The sequence below is a fragment of the Centropristis striata genome, chromosome 16 (assembly GCF_030273125.1).
Source record: "Centropristis striata isolate RG_2023a ecotype Rhode Island chromosome 16, C.striata_1.0, whole genome shotgun sequence".
Taxonomy (NCBI): Eukaryota; Metazoa; Chordata; class Actinopteri; order Perciformes; family Serranidae; genus Centropristis; species Centropristis striata.
Window position 1 is genome coordinate 21,528,446 of NC_081532.1, and position 25,289 is coordinate 21,553,734.

The following is a 25,289-nucleotide window of genomic DNA, read 5'->3' on the forward strand; positions in this document are numbered from 1 at the left end:
CTGTGAGAACATGACGACACAATAATGAATTAGCAAAAATAAATAAAGTTTATGTGTATGTTTCTGCCTGTTTCCTGTTTGATGTCTTATTTGCCATTGAGGGTAATTCAAGTCCAGTGCACATTGACTTTGTCCAACTGGTCGACCTCATTATCTTTTGTGGAATATTTTATTTTCAGATCCCTCAAGAGACACAATCATTTAATGGATATTGAGGATGGTGAGCAGTGATGACATATGTGGGATAGATTGTGGATCCTATTGGAGGAAGGAGGGGATGAGATGATAAGACAGAGGGATGTGCTGGATTGAAAGAAGAAGCGATGAGCGGAGAAATCAGTGCCATGGCCGGATGGACCGGTGTCTGCTAAATGATAGAGACAAGAGAGAACCTGGACGGTCGAGACTCTGATTGAGGAAGCTGTCTCGACAATTGCTGTGGCGTGGAAAGAACCCCAGTGGTTCCTGTGTTCAAGCAAAGAGAGAAAAGGGAGATATGACAAAAAAAGAGAGGAGTTTGGGGAGGAGAGGCATGTCAAATCTGAGTCAATGGATGAGAAGTACTGAAAGTGCTGGGATGTGTTCGAGGTATGCACATTGAAATTCTGATGGACAAAAGAAAGCCATTCTCTTTCAAGGAAAAACAGAGTCTCCCCAAAGCACATGACAAACTGCATAGAAAACAAGATGCAGCAGCATTGGCATTCCTTGGGTTACCTAGTGCAGTCCACTCAAACAACAAGAAACAGTGATGGTTGCCAGTGGTGGGGACAGAAAACAACTAAGGGGGAAAGCACCTGGGTTTGAAGCCACCCTTATCCACTGGATTGATAATACCTGGTCATGTAATGTCCCCTTGTAGTAAAACTTTGCCGATTTTCAACTGGCTTGGTGCACAGTCCTCTCCTTCTGGCAAAACCAGATTACTTTTTGCCGGCGAGTAAGAATTATCTCCGGGTTTGGTTTCTCACACGGATTACCATGTAATGTAACAGGTGCGGTAAGGACCCAATTCCAGCGCACAAGACAGCAGGAGTAGTTGATGATAACTTGTTCTTGGCAGCAGCAAGAAATTCAGCAACAGGTACGTGGCAGTATAGTTCCAAACAATAATGCAGGTTAAAGCCTGGGTTTGGGAAGGACCCGGAAAACCCAGCAGATGAGAGCCAAGCCAGATATGTGGGCTCCACATGAAGCCAGAGCCCGACAAAGTGACTCACTCAGTGCCATCTAGTCAGGAAAACGCCACACAGACACGGGAACAGGCAAACAAAAAACAGGCGGTTCAGAGGCAAAACTTTACTTTTTTACCGGGGAATCGAAAAACAGGAGAGTCAGAGACAGGCAGGGTCAGCAACAGGAAATCATTGCATAAATGCAATGAACAGTCTGGCAGTGAATGGGTTTGAGGCAGGAGTCTGTATACTGGCTTGGTTGGTGATCAGGAGCAGCTGAGTGCACAGGTAAGTAGTATTTGGCTGATGAGGTGGCAGTGGCTGGCAGGTAGAGTGGAAAAGTACTGGGAGACAGAGGGTGCAGGAATGAGCAGGAGGGTGCAGAGCTAAACTGTGACATGAAATTATTATACATATCAACTCGATGGTAATTTGTATATGAGTTGTATATTTATTATATGAATTTACTGGCTCAATGCCAATTTTTCTATTTTTTCCCTTCATCTGTGTCATTGCTTGGACTCTAAGCAAGAAGCTCTGGATGCTGGCTGTTGAGAATCAGTAGAGTTTCACTTTCAACCACATTCACCACATTTCATTGGGGATGTGAAAATGTAAAGGTTTTCAATAGTTTCAGTTGTGTTTTGGACATTGAACACTTTGGTAAGATGCTGGTTCAATAGTGTATGTTAAATGATCTATGTTAAATATGTGTATGTGTATGGGAATGGTAGTATATGGCTTTATTATTTATCTCCATCAGGAAAAAAATCTGCTCCACTGATTCATTGTTACAGCCCTCAATGGTCAGGCTCCTGCTAACATTAGTGACCTACTTACTCCCTATGAGCCTGACCGCTGCCTGAGATCATCCAACAGGTCCCTACTCGTGGTCCCTTAATCCAGACTGGTCACAAAAGGTGACTGAGCCTTTGCTGTTCGGGCCCTAAAGCTTTGGAACAACCTGCTTGGAGATCTCAGGCAGGCACTAAGGCAAACTTAGTGTCATCTTTTAAATATCTTCTTTAAACTCACTTTTATCGTATTGCCTGTTATTGACTTTTACCTTCTTTTACATTGTTTTATAAATTGTTTAATTGTATGTTTATATGTTCTTAATTGCATTTTGGTTTATTGTCAAGCACCTTGTAACTTTTTTTTATTTTTATTATTATTATTATTGTTTACCATTTATTATTATCAGTAAAGATTTTTCACCCAGACCAAATGCTCAGTGTCTATTTCAGGTAAAACAGAAAAGAGTAGCTTTGTGCAGAAAGCAGATAAAAGTACTGGCAAGGAATGAATTCAGAAGCACCACAGGAGGCTTCTGGCACATGGCATATGGTGGCCTGTAACTGACACAAATATCACAAATCACATTTCCACAGTGAGTGCACTGAGCTTGCCAAGTAGATCAGCTATTAAACAATGCCTATATCGAACATGAACTATACAGTATAGTGGAATGATGAATAAACTTGCCTGAAACTGGCTGATAAAATATTGCCTATGTATTGGAGTGTAGCAGTATAATCTAAAAATATGTTAATATTTAAAATGGATCAAATAACAATCAGATTCACTGAATGACCTGCACCAAAAAAATTTTGAAGACTTTTTTTAAACAGTTTCCAATGAAGCCTACCACCAATACAGGTAGCAGAGACGTTGGTTGGGCAGCCTAGTCACTGACTTTCTGTTTCTAGCAGCTGCCACCACTAACCACAAAAGTTGCCACTGTTTCTCACACCTGCCACAACTAACCACGGAAGTTGCCGCTGCCAATGCTGAGCAAAGAAATAAATGGCATACATAATCTTTTATGATATTAATCATATGGTTTTTAGTCCCTGATTAGAGCACAAGCACAGCTGAGAGAAGTTAGCCCTTTTGCTGAGTGAGAAAATGATTTCTGGTGGATATGACAGAGAGGTAGTTGAATGAATGAAATGGGATTCCCCGGTTTCCCCTCACCTGGGAAACCGGGATTCAAATCATATGACTTTGTTTACCTGTTGTTCTACATTGCAGTTTGGCTAATTTAAGTCTTGATTGGCAGTTGTGGCCACAGTGATATTTTGATGAAGCAAATCCCTCCCTGATGACATGGTTGGTGATGAAATAGTGCCTAGAAAAGCAATGACCATATTTTGTTGTGTGTCATGGGCTGTGGTCCATGATAGTCCACCACCCTGGCACAACTGGGTAATGCTTTACACCAAAGCTCCCTCTGGTGGTTGCTCACTGCAGGTGAAAACGAATCATCATAATAAGTCGAGTAGTTTGCAGAATGAAAGCATGCATGTCCACCTCTGTTAGCACAGGAAGCAGCTGCACTGTCACCACACTTGGCTGCATTGTGAATGCATGGCCGTGCATGCATGTCCACAAAACCTCATCATCAGTAGTTCTTACAGTTAATGCAAATTAGCCCCAGGGAGCTAGTGACCTTTAGACCATGTTGTTTGTGTTAAAATGTAACTGATGCAAGTTTCTGATTAGGATCAATATTTTGTGGCAATAATCAAGTTTTGCCTTCAGTTTTTAGCATTTACATGGAATCAAAGTATTCAGTTTTTCCTCTTGAATCTTTTTTTTTTTAAGGTTGGAAAGCATATCACTCCAACCCTAAGAGTGATCTACACAGATTTAGATAGAAAAACAAGAGGAGGTGGGGAAGACAAGATAAGGAAAAGCAGTGAGCTGTAATTGTGAATGTAATAAAAGGGGGAGGTGTGAAGCGAAAGCTAGAGAAGAGGAGAAAAGGGGCGGCTCAAAAAGAGTGAAGCTTGCAGGAAACATGAAGTTGCACATTCCACAGCTTGAACAAGGGAGCATCTGGAAATCTTTAAAGGAGAGGGGCGGGGAGAAGGAAGGAGAGGAGGAGGCAGACAGTATCTGCTGAATATTAAAGCCACATATACAGAGCGGGGTCGTATTTCTGTAAGATTTCTGAAGATTGAAATTAGTTTCTGAATATGCAAAAATAAGCAAAGATCTGATCAAATCATTTTAATTATTTCTTTACTCCCATGCTCAAAAAAGAACTACAACACCAGCCTGGACTGCCAGCAGTAGAAACAGAGAGCTTGATTGTATGAGACTAAAGTTGTAAGAGAGAGTGTCATAGACCAAAAAAGACAGAGCAGAGGAAGTCTGACCTCGGCGTCTTCCTGCCTGATGATCAGCCCAGGAAGTTGAGGCCGAAACAGAGGGGAGGGCTGACAGAGAAACATATTTTCCCTTTGCCTTTTAGTTTTTCCTTATTCAGTCCTGCTCTGAACGACAGGAGGAAGAGAAAGGGGGGCAAAGAAAAGGCGGGGTTTTCGATGGAGCTGAGAGAGAGAGACAAAGTGACTGAGAGCAGCTGAACACTCAATTTGTGGAAATATGATGGAAGAAGGCAGCATTGTTTCCAAGGATGCAGGGTGAGTGTGAGAGATCCGTTATAACGCTGCTCGGTGAAAGGACAGTTGAGGAACTGTCGAGACTGTAGGGAGCTGTGACTTCCATGGAGCAGAGAGGGACTGGGGGGTGGAAACTTAGACGGACAGAGCAGGAAAAACAGATGTGATGACTCACAGACTAATATTTAGGTCAGTAGCTTCTCAGAGTTTGAAATGCCAGATCTAAATTTAATGGAATCTTGCTGAAACAGATTTTTTAATACATGAATTCAACCAAAAGATTGGTAAACATTTTGTGACAGAAACAATGATATTTGGAAGTTGTTTTATCACATTTGCATGGGAGAATGTGAGGGGTTAAAATTTGCAACTGACCACTGGGGGAAAAAGCGCAGATCCAGCCGTTATAAGGCATTTATTTATTTATTTATTTCAACTTTAGAGTATGTTTTAACCTTTTTATTGTCATTATTGTTGGCCTGTGAGTTAACATGTTGAGGCATTTCATTACTAAATTATTATTGATGTCCATTTATGTGTTAGTAGGTTGACCTATAGCAATCATATTTTGTAATCAGTAAATAGCAAGTAAAAAGTACAATGTTTGTCTTTGAATGGTTGTTTAAAGTAGCATGGAATGGAAATTTTGTACTCAAGTAAAGCACAAATACTAAATAATAAATGTATTTACTTTCCACTACTCAGTAAAGTAATGGTGTGCTATCCCAATAACTTCAAAGAAATGTCACATTACACCTTTAAAACAGTTGTTTTTTTTACCATTTGGAACCATATTTATATAATACTATATCTAACATGTTGTAAATATGAGCATAGAAAGTCAGAGACAAGTGTGTTCCAGAGTATCTTACTGAAATGTCTAACTGCGTTGTTGCAGAGAACATTTAGCTGACCTAATGGTTATTGTATCGTGTATTGTGAGTGAGCATGAAGTGTTTCTCAATTCCCCCAAATATTCCTTTTAAATACACAAAAAAAATAAAGGAGACAGATCATAATGATGATGCTAACACGTGTATCTGTTATTTTAATTAACATTTTAAAGGGTTGGTTCAAGCAAATTGCCTAAACTAATAGTTTAGTGGTATCTATCCATGCAGAAATTGCAATGTGATGAGATTTGTGACGCTCTTAAACAATGGAGGTGAATGAAGTTTGTATGTGCTGCTCACCATATATAAGTGAGCTTGTTGTTTGTTTGTTTGTTTGGGTGAATGGATTGTTTAATACCTCTCCACAACCTATGGCCCATTTTAAACCACAGTACTGGTATTAGTTGACAGGTTTACTTGGCCTAATACGTCTTTCTTTCTCTTTAAAAGTCAAAACTTACTTTATATCACTTTCACTGTTCCATACAAGTGATTCATTGTGAGCTGTTAGGACCAAAATGGAGCACAAGGCTGTCAGTATTAATAGAGATAGAGCAGAAGCAGCATTTAACACCATTCTGCTTGTGATGACACACAAAGTTTGCCAACAACTTGCAATATATGTATGATGAGCCGGCGAGCTAACGTAAGCTTCAAAAAGGAGGAAGTGGGCAGTCTGAACCGCACTGGAAGCCACTTTATAAAATCCCAAATTGGAGTGATGTGGTCACATTGCTTTTTCATTTAAACCTTTGTTTTGTACTAACTGCAAAAACAGCATCTCAACTGACACAAGTGAGTAAATATCAACATGCTGTAATAATGAATGCAGTGCTGTTTGTATCTAAGGAACAATAACACGTGTTACCATACCTCTGAGCTGTACAAAGTAAAACCCTCAGACCACAAGAGTCGTCTTTTCTGCCTTGACTGGTTCTGCAGCAGAAGCATTTCATTGTAGTGAGTGTTTCTTTTTTTTAAAGTGACCTGTTATGACCTCTAGGATACTCACTAGAGCCCGACAGATATATCAGTAAAAGTTATTATCACCTGATATGTGCCGTTATGAAAACTATTACAGTAAATAATGCAGAATTGCTTGGCGTGATTTAGAACTGGTGTTATAACTATTAATTTTTCTCTTTTTTGAATAGTCAGCAATTGGCTGAAACTGAACAGAAATAATGTTTATTTTGCTTTTTATTATTTATTTTCTCTGTTATCAATTATAGAATTGGCTGACAATGTAATGGATTGTTTGTATAATGTGTAATAATTGAAAACAATATGAAATATTATTTAATAAGGTTTTATGTTTGAGAGAGTTGCTCTCTGGGTGCATTTGCAGAGTTGTGAAAAATCAGTGCACAATCCACATAAAAAAAGGTCTATTGTCATTCCCGCTTAAAAATTACTGCATGGTCGCCCATAAAGGTAGAATAATTTAGTGTTCTGACACGATTTCAAAAATATTTGATAAGATATACACTTTATTTTTCAAGAATAAATCAGATTGTCACAATCATTTCATGGAAGAGGTAAAAAATATATATTTTATTCCAAATTTATAGGCAACCGTGTATATCTGCCACTATATCAGTTATTGATGAATTTTCATTGGTCGGCATCAGTCTCAAAAATCCCATATCGGTCGGGCTCTAATAATCCCAGCCTCATGAAACTTTACAACCATAAACTAGAGACCTAGAGCATTCAGAGGATGTATGGCTTCCCCTGTTATATGGCCAATAACAGGGTTTCTCAGCAGTTTACAGAACAAAAGTTCTCACCATCCAATCGCTGAAAATACATCAAAACTATCAAAACAAGGAAAAGAAAATGTGAAAAGCCATTGTTACCCATTGGCTTCATTGTTGCTGGGTGGAAGCCCTGCAGAAAAAGTGTGTGAATCACTCCTTGAAAGAGAATTAGTCCTGGTGAGCAAATGAATGTTTTTGTCAGCAAATTGAGGCCGAGGCAACGAACAAACAAATCCTCCCCATGTTACTTCCTCCCTGACATTGAATCTTTTTTTTCCTTTGCAGAGACACAAGCCCTCTGACAGGACCACTTGACACTTCATCCGTCGCCTCTCCTGCCTCCATCCCTCCACCGTCTCCCCTCTCTCCTCCGTCCCTGCCCTCCTCAAACCCTCCAGTCCGGCCATGTCGACCCAAACCTCCACCTCCTCTGATGAAGTCCTCCCAGCTCCCCTCTTGTCCTCCTCCATCTGCACCCACTCCTCCAACCATTCCTCCTCCTCACCGTATGGTCATGAAACCTCCTCCCCCTCTCCCTCCTATCACCAAACCTCCCTCCCCCATCTCCTCCAATTCTCCTCCTCCCTGTGTTCCTCCTCCTCTCTCCTCAAACCCTCCTCCTGCATGTCTTCCTCCTCCTCTCTCCCCTACTCCAGTCTCTCCTTCTTCCCTGCTTCCTCTCCAGCCAACAGATTCCATTGATCTTACTCCCTCTTTTACTCCTCCTCCTACTCTTCCTGCTCCAATATCGCCAACAATACCACCCCCCTCCTCCTCCTCATCATCTCCTCCTCCACCTCCTCCTGTTATCCCACCATCCTGTCCATCTCTTCCATTGTTGAGTCCCAAAGATCGGCTTGTTGGGAGCGTCTCGATATGGCAGCCCAAAGGACTCAGCCAAGACCAAACCACCAGTATACTGGAGAAAGATACGGCTGGGGTGAGACACACACACACACACACACACACACACACACACACACCAGTATTTTCACCTCAAAACTTTGAATTAGAGTTTAAATGATGCATCTCTAAAAAAAAACCCATTGTGTTGTATATGACAGTCAATTAGAAAGCTTAAACTTGTTAGACATCAATGCCCTATTTCAGGAAATAACTATGTAGTTTTCTACTAATTATAGAGGAACACAGACAAAATTCTGAAATATCTATGTGACGTTAGTATACACTAGTATATGTATATGTCTGAATACTGCAGTTCTGCAACATCGTCTATTCTGGCTATTTCAAGACTTGTGAAAATCACCCGAGGGCATTTAACGTGCAGCATCAGCAGTGATGCATGCTTGTGGTGAAGAAGTAGCCGAGCCGGAAAGCAAAGCTGTTGATTTACCAGTCTAGCTATGTTCCAACCCTCACCTATGGTCATGAGCTTTGGGTAGTGACTGAAAGAATGAGATCACAGATACAAGCAGCCGAATATCTCTGGGCTCAGTCTTCAAGATTGGGTGAGGAGCTCAGAAATCCAGAGGAAGCTCTGAGTTGAGCCGCTGCTCCATTAAGTCAAAAGGGGACAGCTAAAGTGGTCCGGGCATCTGGTAAGGATGCTGTACACCTCCTGTTAGAGATGTTCCGGGCATGTCCACCTGGTAAGAAGCCTCGGGGAAGACCCAGAACACGCTGGAGGGATTATATGTCTTGCCTGGCCTGGGAACACCTCAGTGTCCCTCAGGAGGAGCTGGAAAATGTTACTGGGGAAAGGGACGTCTGGAATACTTTGCTTAGTCTGCTGCCCCCACGACCCGGCCACAGATAAGCAGAAGACAATGGATGAATGAATTGGCATTAAGGGGGTCAATACAGTTTAATCCATATCACATTCAATGTCCTTTGACTTAAAGTGTGTGGTGAACACTGAATGTGGGTTTCACACTGTCTCAGGGAAGTTTAGACACTCATCTTTACATCCAATGCAACTTATAGCGAGTGGCAACTAAGAGAGAGGGTTAGGTGTTATGAGTGACAAAAAAAAAGAGAAGCAGAGGGCGCATGAGAAAGTAGCTAACCTGACTTTGCTGTTTTTCAGTTCCATACTTAATGCACATGAGCTTTACATCAATGCTCTCGTCTAACTAAGAAGAAAGAAAGCAAATTATATCCAAAAATGTCAAACTATTCTTTAAATGCAAGTAAATGCTCACTAATTCATTATTTATTTAAAGTGGACTTTCATTTCCAAGGTCAAATATTGAATTATGTGCTTAAAATGGACAAATGTTACATTTTGCTGTGCACTGACTAAAGGGCATTCTAAATTCCATGAGCAATTCATTGGAAGTTTGCCTGAACACTGAACGGTGTCTCGACTTTCCCTAATGGCAGTTCTTTCCAGGAAAAATTCCTTTCTAGGAAATTAAAGGAAACTATGGAACCAGTAAAAATATCAGCTTTTAAAACCCATTTTGGTTGAACCTTAATACAGGCTGTAGTCGCTGGTGTGTTGTTTGCCTGTTGCTCAAACTGTGGTATATGAAACATTGATACAATAGGTTATATCTAAAATTTTGATTTGATGGTGCTACATACTGTATTTATAGGTACTGCTTCAGCATTTTACTGTACATGTCCTGCATTGTGGCGTCAAATTTGTAATGACACGTTGACCTTTTGCAGGCGTTTCTGGTTCACAGCACAGAGGACGAGGGCATGACACTGTCAGTGCGTCTGCCTGATGAACAGGGGGCTCCACTCGTACACAACCTGACAGTCAAACAACACAAGACATGTACGTGCCACACACTGACACAGCTTCCTGCCACACAGAGCAACCTGAAAGATTTTGCATTGCTTGTAGAGCACAAATAGCTTAAGTGGTTGGTGGTTTATTCTTTATTTCTTTCTTTCAGTTTTCCGATTAGATGGTTCCTCTTTGGTTTTTGATGACATCTTTAAATTGATCTGCTTCTACTGCACCAGCAGGTAACAAGTATACAGCACTTACACATATGCACATGCTGTATATGAACACATGCATTTATTTTTGTAGTCTATATGTTTTATACAGACTATATATATATATATATATATACATATATGACATATATATAGACATATATAGTCTGTATATTGTGCTATTTTTCTGCTGTGTATATACACTTATATTTATTTTTGTTCTATGCTGGAGTAACTGTAGCGAAACCAAATTTTAAGTACTTCTTATTCTGATTCTGGTTCTAATACATACAGTATTGTGCACACTCTCAAAAACATGACTTGCGCACATATAAACACACATGCAGATAAATGCACAGAAGCATTACAACAGAGCACAAACAAGACTGTGTGATGTCACATCATTAAAACTCTCTTCTTGCACCTAATGCTGGCTTTTTATTATTAAATTCACCGTATAGGGACATTCTGGCTGTCCCACTGAGGTTACCCAGAGCTGTTACCACTGTAACTAAGAGAGAGGAGCTGGAGCTCATCTCTGCTATGGGTGCAGGTAAATAAATCTTCATTATTAGTGTATTGAAGTTGGGTTATTGCTGGAGCAAAGAGAAATGATGAAAGATCGAAGATAAATGAAGACAGAATGAATGCATACACACACAACACTGATACATGCAATGTTAAAAATGTTTTTAAAATAACAACAAAAGAAAACAGTATGAAGACTGCATAAATATGTGAGGAAATTTTTTGATGTGTAATGTATTTAATTAAATCACATTTATTGACCTTTATGGAAAAAAGTGCTTATGTGCACTGTAAATTGATTTATATGTATGTCGTTTTAGACTAATTGTATATATATATTTTAAATATATATATACAATTAGTAATAAATATATACATACATATATATATATATATATATATATATATATATATATATATATATATATATATATATATATAATATAATTTTAAAGAGTAAAAGCCTGATTACAAAAAAGTTGGGCTGTTTTCTAAAACACACATAAAATAGTTTAATCGTAATAGTTTACACTGTTGCCCATAAAGTTGGAATAATTTTGTTTTCATGTTTCATGTTTTCAAAATAATTTCATGGAAAGAGGTCAAAAATTGTTTTATTCCAACTTTATGAGCAACAGTGTGTAATTCTAACTTTTTAATAAGAACAGTTTGCTAATCCTTTGTGACATATATATTTAATTAAAAACTGAACAAAGACAGTATATTTAACCCTTTTAAAACCGTCTTATACATACAGTTTGTCCTCTAAGACATTTTGGAAATATGTTTATCGTGTTCTAGCCAAGAGTTACTTTTAGATCTATACCATTTCCATATCTTTTTGTTAAATATGACACTAAAGCCAGGAGACATGTAGCTCAGGGCAGAAACAGCTACCCTGGCTCTGTTCAAAGACAACAAAATCCACAGACCAGCACCTATCACCATTTACTAATTAACAAGTTAGAATTTGTTTTATCCATGCAAAAAAATATTATTATTATTAGAATTAAAAGATAAACTGGCCCACATCTTTTCCAGACGCACTTAATGGAGAAGGAGCAACTGTAAAACAGGGGTAATTGTATTTTCAGAATTTGATAGTCTAGGAGAGTCGCATGATTAAATAATTGTATCCAAATGTGATTTTGGAGCCAATACAAATGTGCCCAACCCTACTCGGCCTGAGGAGGACTATAGTGCACATGATCTACAGCCCCAAAACACAGAAATGTGAATAGCCTGCAGAGGCTTTTTCTGTGCATGTGATCGGTGAGAAACTTTCAATGGAATGTATAAACATACTGAAACTTTGAATCATGTGCTAAGAACTTTTCCACGGTCAATAATTAACCATCAGGGGAAGAATGTTCCCATATGATGACACAGTGTGAGACAGATAATTACACAGAAACAAGCATTATTTAATAAGGGTAGGTAAATGTGTGATTCACGTAATGAATGAGTGCAAAGATAAACTGTTAACACTGCCTGCCTGTGTTGCAGATTTCTGGATGTCTGATCTGAACCAGCAGGCAAAGAACCAGGACCTGGTTTTGGATCACAGCAGCCTGTACTTGTATGTCAATGCAGTCAGTGTGGAGGAGCGCCACGACAAAGAGCTGAACCACTTCTCTATCACAGAAGCTGATATAACTACCAATCAAAACACCGCCTCCTCACTGCAGAATGGAGAAGCCCCTCAGAAGACCAGCACAGAAGTCAAAGGTCAGACTAAAACCACGCCCAACCAGGAAATCAAATACAAGCGGCCTCCACCCCGACCCCCTAGCCTGGGCTCATCTGGGATGGGCCTCCTCTTCTCCTCCGCTCCCCCCTCGCTTTACACTTCATCTTCTGCAACTCCAGCAGCTGAGAGAAAAGAGGAAGGAAGGGGAGGAGTAGGGGAGAGAGAAGAGAGGAAGTCAATCTCAAAATCACTTACTCCATCAAGGCCTCCTGTCCCCCTGCAGAGCCGCACTGCTCCCCCACTGCCTCCTGCTCCTCTCCGTTGCACCTCCTCCAGGAAGAGCACTGACCGAGAGGTAGGAGAGGGGACGGAGAGAGAGAAGGGACAAAATCCTGCAAAGGAGACCGAGAGAGGAGGGAGCGGAGAGAGGAGGGAGGAGAAAACAGGAAGTAAATCAGGTCAGCTGGGTGAGGGGGGTGAACAAGAGAACCAGAATCAAGACGAGGAGGTAAAAAGGGACAGAGAGAAAGGGAATGAAAAGGAGGAAATAGAGAAAATGGATAAAGAGGAGGAGAAACAAAAAAACAGTCCCCAATGTGCCCCATCAGTGAAGAAACCTTCCCGTCCCATCCCTCCACCAAGGAGGAGACCATGTCCCCCAGAGACACCTGTGTGCCCCAACCAGAACGCTGGGATGAAGGCGCCTCCTCCATCTCCAGCACGGCGGCCAGATGTGTCCCTGTACTCGCCACAAGGGGGTGCTGCGCTAGTAACTGATCCAGACTCCTGCTCTGCCAGCAGTACAGAGGAAGAAGGAGAGCACCAGGAACAGGAGCCAAACCAGAAGTAGGTCCTGATTGGCTGCTGTAAAGCCGCAAACTGCTGCACACTAACATTTAATTCCTACTGGCTATTAACATAACATTAGGATTTTGAGTATGCCTATATAGAGCATCTTCTTTCCTAGCACCACACGATAATTCTACTCCTTAAAGAATTGTCACTAGCACTTATTGATGCACTAAAGGCTCTTACTGCGCTATACCTTGATTGTTTGCTTTTATTCTTCCTGTAGGTCGATTTGGAAAAAATCGCATGCTAAATGACTAAATGTAAATAGATAACAGATTATTTAATCTTTGAGGCTTACTAAAAAATAAGAGTACAAATGTGAAAAAAAAATGTGGGAGCTCATATATAAAAAAAATATTTTAAACCAAAAGATGTTATAACTTTATTTATTACATTACATTCATAATATACAAGTATACAGACACAGCACCTCCAAGTCTGAGGCCATGGTTCTCGGTCAGAAAATGGTAGACTGCCCCCTCTAGGTGGGGTGTAAGTTTCTGCTGCAAGCGAGGAGTTTAAGTATCTTGAGATTTTGTTCATGAGCGAGGGTAGAACGGAGCATGAGATGGACAGGAGGTTTGGTGCAACGTTATGGTGAAGAAGGAGCTTGGCATGAAGGTCAAGCTCTTGATTAATCCTCACCTCTCGTCATTAGCTTTGGGTAGTGTCTGAAAGAATGAAATCATGGATACAAGCGTCCAAAATGAGTTTCCTCCGTACGGCGTCTGGGCTCAGCGTCAGAGATAGGGTGAGGAGCCCAGACATCTGGAGGGAACTCGGAGTAGAGCCACTGCTCCTTTGAATCGAAAGGATGCCTCCTGGGCCCCTCTCGTTAGAGGTTTCCCAACTGGTAGATGTCCCGGGGTCGATCCAGAACACGCTGGAGATATTATTTATGTCAACTGGCTTGGGAATGCCTTAGGCTCCCCCAGGAGGAGTTGGAAGTTGTGGCTGATGAGAGGGACACCTGTGAGTACTTTGCTTAGCCTGCTGCCCCCGATACCCGGCCCTGGATAATCTGATGTGGATGGATGGATGGATGGATGGATGGATGGATGGATGGATTACATTTGTGATAAATAATTTTCCTTCAACGGTAGCTTAAACTGGTAGCATCGTGATCAATACAGTCGTGTGATACAGAGACGTATTGCTTGAATTTACTTCTCTTCGGACAGTCTGCTGGTAATTACATAGTCAATTGTGAATTTAGTACGCAATATGCAGAACATACTAATTGAGTATGTAGTTCACAGTACTGTACATTGGTATGCATTTTCTAACACATTTTTCTCTAGAATCTTTAAATTTTCGCTAACCCCATCTCCCATAGTCACTCTGTCAAGCTGTCCATCTTCACATAGCACTGCAATTTGAACATCAGGAGTTGGCTTGTCTCACAAACATCATACTAATAGACAATGGAGGCAAACTTACTACACAAAAATACAACCATGGATTTAAACACCTTAAATGAAATTTGTTTGGAAATATGTAAGATCAGAGCCTCTAACACTACTCCAGTGATAGCATAAGCAAACCACCCTTAACTAGATGCAAATTGATTGTTTAATCTTCTGAAAAAGATTGTTTCAAAGCCTGAGGGCCCTGAGGAAAACGATCAGACAGAAGACAATAAAACCTTATTTATCCCAGGGGAAATCGCTGTGCAGCAGTGGCAAAACAAAGTGGGAAAAGTGCAAATATAAACATTGCAAATATAAAAGTCTAAGATAGCACATGATGCAGCTTTGCTCCTTACTCTTTAGACTGCGTATGTGTTAACAGGGCACTGGAAAAGATGCTAAAGATGCTTTTTACACTGTAACAAAATGCTGTAAGGAAAAATGTAAAAAAAAGTCTGGCAAGATCTGTATTGAAAAAACATTTATAGATTTTATAGAATTTATAGAATAACTAATGGTTGTTTTTTTAACTTTAATATAACTGCCCTAAAAGTATCCTTCCTATGCAAACTCAAGGAGCAATTGTGAAGCAGTGACAATTAATATTATCAGAATATGATGCATTTGGTTCATTTGGAATTTCGAGGAGAGTCATGTATTTAAATAATTGTATCCAATTCATGTGAGTGGGGAGCCAACAGGAAGTTAGTCTCACACGCATGCTCAACCTGCTTGGCCGCCTGCCAGTGGGTCAGGGTAGAGGTCAGAAGAAGATGACCTTCTAAACAGACATCAAAGATAGATTGTTTTTTTGATCTGATCTTTTTTACGCTTGTGTTTCAACCTCATGCTACACAAGCAAATATTATAGAAACTAAAAAAATGTTTTCTTTCAAATGCATACATGCATTTTTGCTTAACATTTATTCTGTTATAAGTTTTGACATTTGAAAAATGTTATGGTCCAGTCCTAATCCTTCCCCTACTCTTAAACCTACTGGCAGGTTTTGAAAGGTTAATGTTGAAGCTTTTGTTTGGACGTATCAATTCTAAATTCTGAATTTCATACATTCTGATTTTATTTATGTGTTACACAGCGTCCCAACTTCTTTGGAATTGGGGTTGTAAATGCATGCAAAATATCAGAATGTTATTTATTAACACAGAATGGAACTTTGTACAGTTTAAATCAACAAAAGGTTCAGAGCTATGTGTCTCAAAATGACTCTTCCCTGCACAGAAGGTCTCAGACGGGTGACTACTGGACCTCATAATTAATTCGTACCACTCGTGTTTGTCAAAGGATTCAAAGTCACGAGTTATGCATTCTATATGTGAATGTTTCTGAAAGTGTGTCACATGTCATGAAAGACATATAAGAGATGAAGAAACATCCATGTAAAAGACATGCTGTTTATTTCTTCCCAGCTGCCCTGTAGAGAGCCGAAGCCCCAAAGCAGCAGTCAGGAGAACCCCCACCACTGTCATGTTGGACCGAGCCCGCTACCGCCTGTCCAGCGTCCTCACCGGCCTCATCAGCCACGACCGCCGCCTCACACAGCGCATCGTGGAGCTGGCCAGGGACCCTCTGAGCTACTTTGGTAACCTGGTGAGTACACTGAGAGAGAAAGATCTTTAATTGTTTTGCATTCTGAGTTAACCCTTTGGAGTCTGGGCTATTTGAATCTTCTGCCTGTATATAGACTTTAAAAAATGGGTAACGCTTTATATTAAGGTCCTTGTAATAACCATTAATTAACAAGTAATAAGGCCCTTGTAAGTTCTTACAAGATGCTTGTTAACATTATTGTGTGTTTATAAGCTTATATAAGTGTTAATAATGGCATTACAAGGCATTATGTCTTTGCCATGCCTTTATTAATCTTATTTTGTTTGCTTATTGATATTAAAATATACTTTATTGCTCATCTATTATAAGTTAACTATAAGTTATCTATGCTTTTTGCAACTACCGGATCTAAAGCAAGAACAATGCCTTATTACTTGTTAACTAATGGTTATTAAGGACCTTATTATAAAGCGTTACCAAAAAATGTTTACCATGCCATGTTGGCAAAGCCTTATCTATACGACCTGATAATCATTTTTTTTTATTTTGACTTACTGGATCAGTATTTAGAACCCATTAAAAAGAAAATTAAAAAAAAACGTGAAATCCGACTTTGAAATTAATTTGTTTTTTTTTTACTTTAAAAACACAATCATACTCAATTAAGAATTTTAAATGTTGCAAATGTGAACACATGTTGCACACATAACATATAGGTGGTAAAATGAGGATAACATCTAGTTCTATATTTTCATAATAAATATATTTTACCTTATCTTCTGTTTTACTTGGCCGATCATCATCAAACAAAAACCGGCATGGAGTTTCAAGCCAGTACTTGAAGGAAGTTCAGAACATCAACCAATATGGAATCAAATTTAGCTCTCACATTTTGTGTTTAGGTGAAAGAGCACCGTGCTTTCACTTTGGAGACCATGTCAAAGCACGCCTCCACCACTGAACTACTGCAGGAAATCAGACAGATGATGACTCAACTGAAAAGTTACCTGCTGCAGAGTACAGAGCTGCAAGCCATGTTGGACCCACAGCATCAGTATACACAGGACAAACTGGGTAACTATATACATTTATAAATATTTCCTAGCTCAATTGTTGAAGTGATATGTGGGACTTATGGGGAAATTTGAACTGTTTACAGCGCACATAACTGTTTATCTGCATCAAGTTAGGGTTAGTCAGCCTGTGAAAACAGTTGTTTAATGTCTTTCATTCTAAAAAAAATATATATATATTAGGAAAAACCCTAATGATTTAAGAAAAGGTAATCTCTTGCAGACAATCCAATGAAAAACATACCACCACCCTGATTCCAAAATGTTGGGACATTTCTTTAAATGTAAATAAACCAATATGTAATCATTTGACTTATAATCAATTGAAAACTGCATAAAGGTTACATATTTTATGTTAAAACTGATAAACTTTGTTGTGTGAATTTGATGGGAAAAGTCCTGCATTTTTGGAGAAAGAAAATGTCTTCCATCCATGATGACATGGATAATTAGAATGCAAATTATTCATTAAAGCTGTTCAGTATTGTCATAAGTATTAATTAATTTATAATTTATTAGTACAGTCTGTACAGTCTAAAACAGGGCTGTGGTACTCGTGAGCAGTCCCAAGACCGCTTTTGTGAAGTCTTGTACTTGTCCTGTTTGAATTGGAATTGTCTTAGTCTCAGGCTCAGCTTTTATCAGACTCAATCAATCAATCAATCAATCAATCAGACTTTATTTGTATAGCACTTTTCATACAAGAGAGATGCAACACAAAGCACTTTACATAAAAAAGGAGAAAATAATAATAATAAAAAGATAACGAAACATAGAAACAAACACCCTCTGCCCATCCCAAACCCTCCACCCCACCTTCATCCCACCCATCCTATTAAAAACAAAGCACAAACTGAGGAACTGAGGAACTGTGACTTAAAGAACAAGTGACTCCTCAAGACCAAGTCCTGTACTCAACTTGAACTCAATTAAGCTGGTCTGACTACAGCCCTGCCTGAAAGAATCCAATGGATCATACCTGCAGTAGTTTGAGGTTTTGTGAAACCCATACAAACATGTTTATGGTGATTTACAAAGGGGTAGTTAGAATGGATGTTGTCCATTGTTTTCCATTTAGCAAGACAGAAATGAGACATAATTAATAAAGTATTTATGTATGTGTTCATGCAGAGAACATAACAGAAGCTGCTCTATGTAAGAGTGTACTGAAGCCACTTAGGGACCCAATTTACCGAAGTCTGGAGACACTGCGCACCAATGACAACAGCCTGAAACAACTGACAGACAACCAGGTAGGAATGGACATAAGCACTTCTCACACAGTGATCTGCAGTACATTTATATTCATACTTGTAGTAGCAGCATTGGCAGTTGTGATGCTGACAGAGTGTTGTGTGTGTCAGTCTTGTGTCCTCGGCAGCACCACCACAGCATTAGGAGTAACCACAGCTGTCCCAGAGGCCTCTTCTATGGAGAAGATCAGCATCAAACTCAACAACATGCATTTGGAGTATTCCCCCCAGAAAAAGATTGACATTATGCTGAAGACCTGCAAGATCATCTATGACTCCATGTCTGTCAGCTCCCCAGGTCAGAACCCTGAGAAAATCCCAACCTTTGATTGAATGACCCCTTATTTACAAAAAAAGAAGCTAACTCACCACAAGACATTTTTGCTGCTTATTCAACATGGTACTTCATTAGATTGATTTTATTTTATTTTATAATTTCTGCCAAAGATTTCTGTTAGACCAAAACATTGCACAAGGTGCTTTTAATACAGTGTGCAGATTTTTGTCTGATTGACTCCATTCACGCCAATACATTTTGGTCACTGGGCACATCCATCAAATACTTTTTCAGGCCTACTCAGGTGTCAGATAGCAAGCACATGCAGTCCTTCTCTGGCTGAGACGCGATCTTCCTGCTGACTTTTCACACACTCTAACACTGTGACTCCGACATCCAAGTCACCTCACAGGCCAAAGCTGTTCCTTGGCGTATGTGGTAAACACTTAACAGTTACCAGTATTTCTGAGATTTTGAGAGCATTTATTTATTCTTAATGTTTCTCTACTAGTCATGTTTAAAAATACTACACATTGGGGGTGTCCCGGTGGCGGGCCTGGGTTTGTATCTGGTTTCCGTTCCTGCATGTTTCCCACTTTCACTGTGTAGCTCTATTAGTAAAGCTGAAAATGGCCCAAAAAAAACTAAAAAACTAATACTTCACATCAGCACAAAACATGATCTATCTGCTGTTGAAAAAGTGTATAAACCTACCCACCTCAAAATTCAAAAATAATTTCCTCCATTTCCTCCTCCCATTTGTGTGTGTGTGTGTGTGTGTGTGTGTGTGTGTGTGTGTTGTGTGTGTGTTTAGGGCGGACCCATGGCGCTGATGACTTCCTGCCTGTAATGATGTACGTCCTGGCTAGATCCAATCTGTCCGCCCTGCAGCTGGATGTTGAGTATATGATGGAGCTGATGGACCCATCATTAGCACTAGGAGAAGGTACACAATAAAAACTTGAAACGTAACTTCACCCCCAGGTCTGAGCTTAAGTCTACTCCCGACATATTTTGTAAAATGTAAAAAAAAATAAAAAAATTCCATCCTCACGACTCTATATCAGCATCAGCCTTGCAAGGTTCAGGGCTGATTTAAGAGTAGATGGTGTGTTATAGCGTGCAATTTTTAACCAATGAAATGCCTTTTTTTCATGCATTTGGTAAGAAATGCCAGTATTGACAACAGCATTCGTTTGTTCCATCACAGTACAGTTAAATGTATACTTTACACTTAAAAAAGCATATTTATGTGCATTACTCTTTCAGTAACATTGTTATAGTAAACCGTTGACGTATCTATATGTTTACCACATTATTGATTGAGTGTGTGTGTGTGTGTGTGTGTGTGTGTATGTGTGTGTGTGTGTGTAGGTTCCTACTATCTGACCACCACCTACGGGGCTCTGGAGCATATTAAGACTTTTGACCAGCAGAGGTCAGCAACACGGCAGCTCAGCAGAGAGGTTCAGGACTCCATCCATCGCTGGGAGAGACGACGCACACTCAACCAGGAACGTATGTCCCAAGGATCTGTTCAGGTACACACACACACACACACACACACACACAAGATTATTAACAATGACTCACTGTGACATCTTAAAACGTCACAGTGAATCACATGCTGAAAGAGACAATGAAGATGTTTGATTCTGTGAGTCTTAACCCTCTGAACCAAACAATCTTACTCAATGTGGCTTTGTCTTTCACCGCAATATCTAAAATATATAACATAGTAATATAAATAAAATACATTTGTTTAAGCTTAGAATAAAGTGATTTCGACAGAAGTACCGCAATTTTAAGTTTTTAACTTTTTGTAACATCTTGTGTATTTATGTTGCACAGGATTTTCTGACAGTGTGTTGTCCAGACATTGGAACCGACCCAAAAACTCTGGGTGTCCTCCCCACTACAACAATGCAACAGCTGACTGAGCAGTGCGCTGCACGCTTTGAACAAGGTAAATGACTTCATCAGCTCCATATTTGGCTGAAAGCCTGCTGCAACACTAAAAATGTTGTATATGCAGACAATTTTTCTTATATTTGTAATAGAACTGAGCTTTTAAACCTAAATTACAAGCAGACATATTTGCGACCTATGAAATTTTTTAACACAATTAAAATCTGATGATTTGCAGGTGCCCGTTTGAAAAATGTCTCTCACCAGTTCTGCCTCACAAAGGATTACTCCATGTGAGATTAGCCCTGATAATGTGATATTAAAAAATCATGTCCTAAATTAAGATAAAGATCAGTTTGCATTGCATATAGCAGTGTCTTCCCCTACCACTAAAATTACATTTTTTTTAAATATATTTAAAAAAACACTTACACCACCACTGCAGTTGTGCAAAATAGGATAATAAAAGGTGAACATCAGATCTAAAGCTTAAAGATTTGATATCCGATTAATCCGATATGATTGCATATAATTTCTAAATGTAAAATGACTTGGCTCTGCATGATTTCCTTTGTTTTTATTAGCATTTATTTATGAAAGTGTTTTCATGAATTTGACATTTTTGGTCAACGTTTTAGCTCTGTGATGTCTTTTCCTTAAGGTGCTTGCAATCTTTGCTGAAGTAGTGTTTGAATTTGCCACTTTCAAGATTTTTCTCTTAACTACTAACATCCAATTACTACATTATCATCATTCATGCGGTAACATCGTGCCTCCTTGTTTCTTCCCCCGCAGACTCTTACATTCTCAGTGTATATGTGGATGGTGTTCATCAGCCCTTGGCTGCTACAGACCTGGCCCTCAGTGTGAAGAAGAATTCCCAACCTGGAGCCTACTGCTTCGTTTATCACCCAGCTGACCAGCCCGTCAGCAAGCCCAGCCGCAGATGCCCCACTGACTTGCCTCCAGCTCCGCCTACAACAAGCTTTTTCCCAGCTGATTTTACAGCTATGGACACTGTGGAGCCCGAAGCAGAGGAGGAGAGTCTGATTAGCTTATAGCATCACAGTAGCAGCTGCTCTATCAATGTGGTTGACAGAATTACTGTGGTGGCTGCATCAACAAACAAAATTTTGGACAGTGTTTTAATCTCAGGTCTCACTTGAAACACTGATATAATTGAAACTTCAATGAAGAAATTATAAATTACATGGATTAGTGCATGCAAGATATCACAGAATACTGTATGTGATCATGTAGTATGAGCCCTTGCTTTGAATGTATTTAACATGCCTCACCAAGGGGGGCGACAAAAAGCAAAGAGCCGGGCTGGCCCCTGGCATAAACCCTGGCGATCAACAGGTGAACGTATTATAGTGTAACCATTGCAGTGTGTGTGTGTGTGTGTGTGTGTGTGATCTGTGTGTATATCCAACATAGTGAGGACCATGACATTTATTAACCAACAGAGTGAGGACATTTTCGGGAAATGATGACATTTCGGTCCTCACTTCTTCAAAGACCTATTTAAGGGTTAGGATTTGGTTTCAGGGTTAACCCTCTGGAGTTTGGGGCTTTTTTGCCCATTTTTTGAATTCTTAAAAAATGTTTACCATACCATGCCATGCCATATCATTCAATCATCATATCAGCACAACCTCACATATATGACCTAACAATTATTTTTTGACTTTGACTTACTGGATCAACATTTTGAACCAAAAAAAACCCAAAACAACATAAAATCAGATTTTTCATTATGATATTTGTTTCACACAATCATGCTCAATGAAGAATTTAAATGTTGTGTTTAAATGTGAACACAGGTTGAAAATATAACATATAAGAGGTTAAATGAGGAGAACATCTAGTTCTATATTTTTATACTAAATTTATTTGACCTTATCTCCTATCAACATCAAACAAAATCTGGCATGGAGTTTCAAGCCAGAACTTTAGAGAGAAGCAGACAGCAATGCTCGACGCTGCTGCATTTTTTTTCTGTTTTGTGTCTCATGAAGTAATGCGCCGCCGCTTTTGTGGACTCCAGAGGGCTACGGCTACAATAAGGTTTAGGTTAGGACCTGTTTAAGGGTTGGAGTTAGGCTTTTTTGTGATGGTCAAGGTTAGGGAAAAGGGGCATATGTAAACAAGGATATAAGTACAAGAATGTGTGTCTGTAAACTTGCACTTCCTACATAATGAGGACAGTAACATTTCTTTAACCAACAGAGTGAGGACATTTATGGGGAAATGAGGACATTTCCCTAAACTATCCCCCAAAAAATGTAATAACCGCTTTTCCAACTCTAGTCAATACATTTTTAATAATATCACTTGTGACGTTTTGTAATTCTACTCAATGTAATACTTATCACTTACAACTACCAGTATTTAACATCAAAATGCATACATAATCTGGAAAATAATTTAAATTGTAGTATATATTTTCATATTCAAATATTGTGAGAGTTGTTCATTAATTTGTTCAGCTCTATAGTGTGTGTGAGTGTGTGTGTGTGTGTGTGTGTGTGTGTGTGCGTGTGCGCACGCGCGTGTGTGACAATTTTTATTTTAAGCACAGCTATGGTAGGAGCTGTAAACTTTGATTTTCATTCCAAACTTTCCAGTAATTTTCCAGTAAGCATCAAAAATAATTCCACATTTGTCTATGTACTAATCCTGATCTTATTGTAAATATAATAAATAAACAATTTCCCAATTTCCCTGATGTGCCACACCTCTGTCTCATTAGGCCTTCTCATAGTGTGGTCCTGCAAATGTCCCACTATGTTGCCGGAAAGATCTGTGCCGGCTTTTCGAAGGTGTGTCATTCGTGCCCATTCATAGTGCAGTTCAGCGTCGCGGAACAAGGTGGGAGGATAGTGGGAGGACAGTAGCACAGTGCTAATAGGCTGTACAGATAGCTTAGTAGCAGTAGAGTATGTACGTATGTATTGCAGCAGTATGTGTTCAGATAGCGAACTCCATTTGTTTACAACAAGCACCGGACACTCTGTGTACAGTTAGCATGCCGGTTGGTTTACAATTAGCTTTGACCCTGTGCACAGTTAGCAACAACAGTCGCAGTTGTTGTGCATACTGCTTAGCTAAACAGTGATTAGATTACTGTTTGACCAAGTGTAAGGTGTGTGTTAGACGTCACGTGCAACGTCAAATTTTCTGCCTTGCTGGGATGGCTGTTTCATAGTGGTCCCGCTTCCAACAGTCTCACCAGTTTTCCGCCTCTGTGACTACCTCCGGAGGCGGAAAATTGGTGGGACTACTTGATCCCGGCATCCCACTTCTGGCGCATTCATAGTGGAGGCGAGACGTTATAAAGCTGTAAATGTCCCGGCATGAAATGGCATTATGAAAGGGGCTACAGTCAGATGACAAGTCATGCAAAGTAGTTTAATTCAAGCAAACCACACAACTGTTTTACTCAAGAGCTTCTCTCTGTGTGAAACACTACTGAGGTGTCAACCACCCACAATATACCAGAATTAACTTATATTTCATTAGTTTAATGTAATTTCCAGCTGATGGCTACATTAATAATTCAGTGACGACAGCATAGATTGGAGTACACAGAGAGGATATAAGTAGTATCTATCTTTGTGTCTGACACTTGTTATCCTCTGTAAAAACAGTGTGTTGCAGAGCCATTGTTAAGGCCAGCTACCTTCTGCTGGTCATTATTTCCAGCGAGGTCCATAATGAGGTGCTTAAATGGTAACAAGCTTCCTGTATGCCAACAAAACTCTGCAGGATCTTCACCATTTCCTTTTTTTGTCTTGTTCCAATTTCAGTAGACACACACACGCACATGCACACGCGCACACACACACACACACGCGCGCTGGAGGCAAAGTATGAATGGACACATCCACACATTCCTGTAAAGTTGATGTTTGTAGATGGAGGGCTTCTCAGTACTGACTAACAAGGTGTATTTATACAATAGTGATGGCCGACTGTGTCAAGTTAAACTGTCTTAATAGGTTGTAGATTGTATTTTAGATGCCACTGGGTCTAACAAAGACGAGAAGAACAGGAACATACCGCAGTTCAGGGTATACCCATTACACTAGTCCAAATGATTGTTTCACTTTGACTTACTGGATCAACATTTTTAACACAAAAGCACACAAAAAACATAAAATCATTTTGAAAATGATGTTTTTTACTTCCAAAACACAATCATGCAAAATGAAGAAATTGAAATGCTGGTTACAAATATAACATAAAAGAGGTCAAATGAGGATAACATCTAGTTCTATATTTTTTCTCTTACCTCAAGATATGTAAATGAGTTCAACTGAATCAGAGCCGGCCACGACCAATTTGGTGCCCGAGGTAAGATTTAAGATAGTGCCTCTTGCACCGCCAGTCATTTTGTTTAAACACTTGCAAGAAATTGCAGCTTTATGTCTTAAAACATTTTTTGGAATTCAGTGTAAATATGTATATATATATCAGCGTCAAGTAAATTATTGCAGGTTGAATTTATTATTCCATAATGGACATCGCATTAACATTATTTTTCCCATGTCCATATAAAGCCTTCTTTCTGAC

General features: G+C 39.6%; 1 protein-coding gene across 1 annotated transcript; it reads left to right on the forward strand.

Annotated features, from left to right (window-relative positions):
* Positions 1–4,474: 4,474 nt before the first annotated feature.
* Positions 4,475–23,425, forward strand: rin3 (Ras and Rab interactor 3). Its single transcript, XM_059352541.1, has 14 exons — positions 4,475–4,606; positions 7,524–8,178; positions 9,873–9,984; positions 10,106–10,178; positions 10,613–10,704; positions 12,186–13,215; positions 16,059–16,239; positions 17,103–17,274; positions 18,405–18,526; positions 18,638–18,824; positions 19,618–19,749; positions 20,178–20,344; positions 20,655–20,769; positions 21,507–23,425. The coding sequence occupies exons 1-14, from the start codon at positions 4,569–4,571 to the stop codon at positions 21,770–21,772; spliced, it is 3,342 nt and encodes a 1,113-aa protein (XP_059208524.1). The 5' UTR covers positions 4,475–4,568; the 3' UTR covers positions 21,773–23,425.
* The last annotated feature ends 1,864 nt before the right edge of the window (positions 23,426–25,289 follow it).

What these genes read in the sequence shown, in the direction of transcription:
- rin3 (XM_059352541.1), top strand. Translation starts at nt 4,569, where the DNA reads ATGATGGAAGAAGGCAGCATTGTTTCCAAGGATGCAGG. An exon ending in TGCTTCTACTGCACCAGCAG is followed by an intron (nt 10,179 to 10,612) that starts GTAACAAGTATA and finishes TTCACCGTATAG; the next exon opens with GGACATTCTGGCTGTCCCAC. An exon ending in AACAACTGACAGACAACCAG is followed by an intron (nt 18,527 to 18,637) that starts GTAGGAATGGAC and finishes TGTGTGTGTCAG; the next exon opens with TCTTGTGTCCTCGGCAGCAC.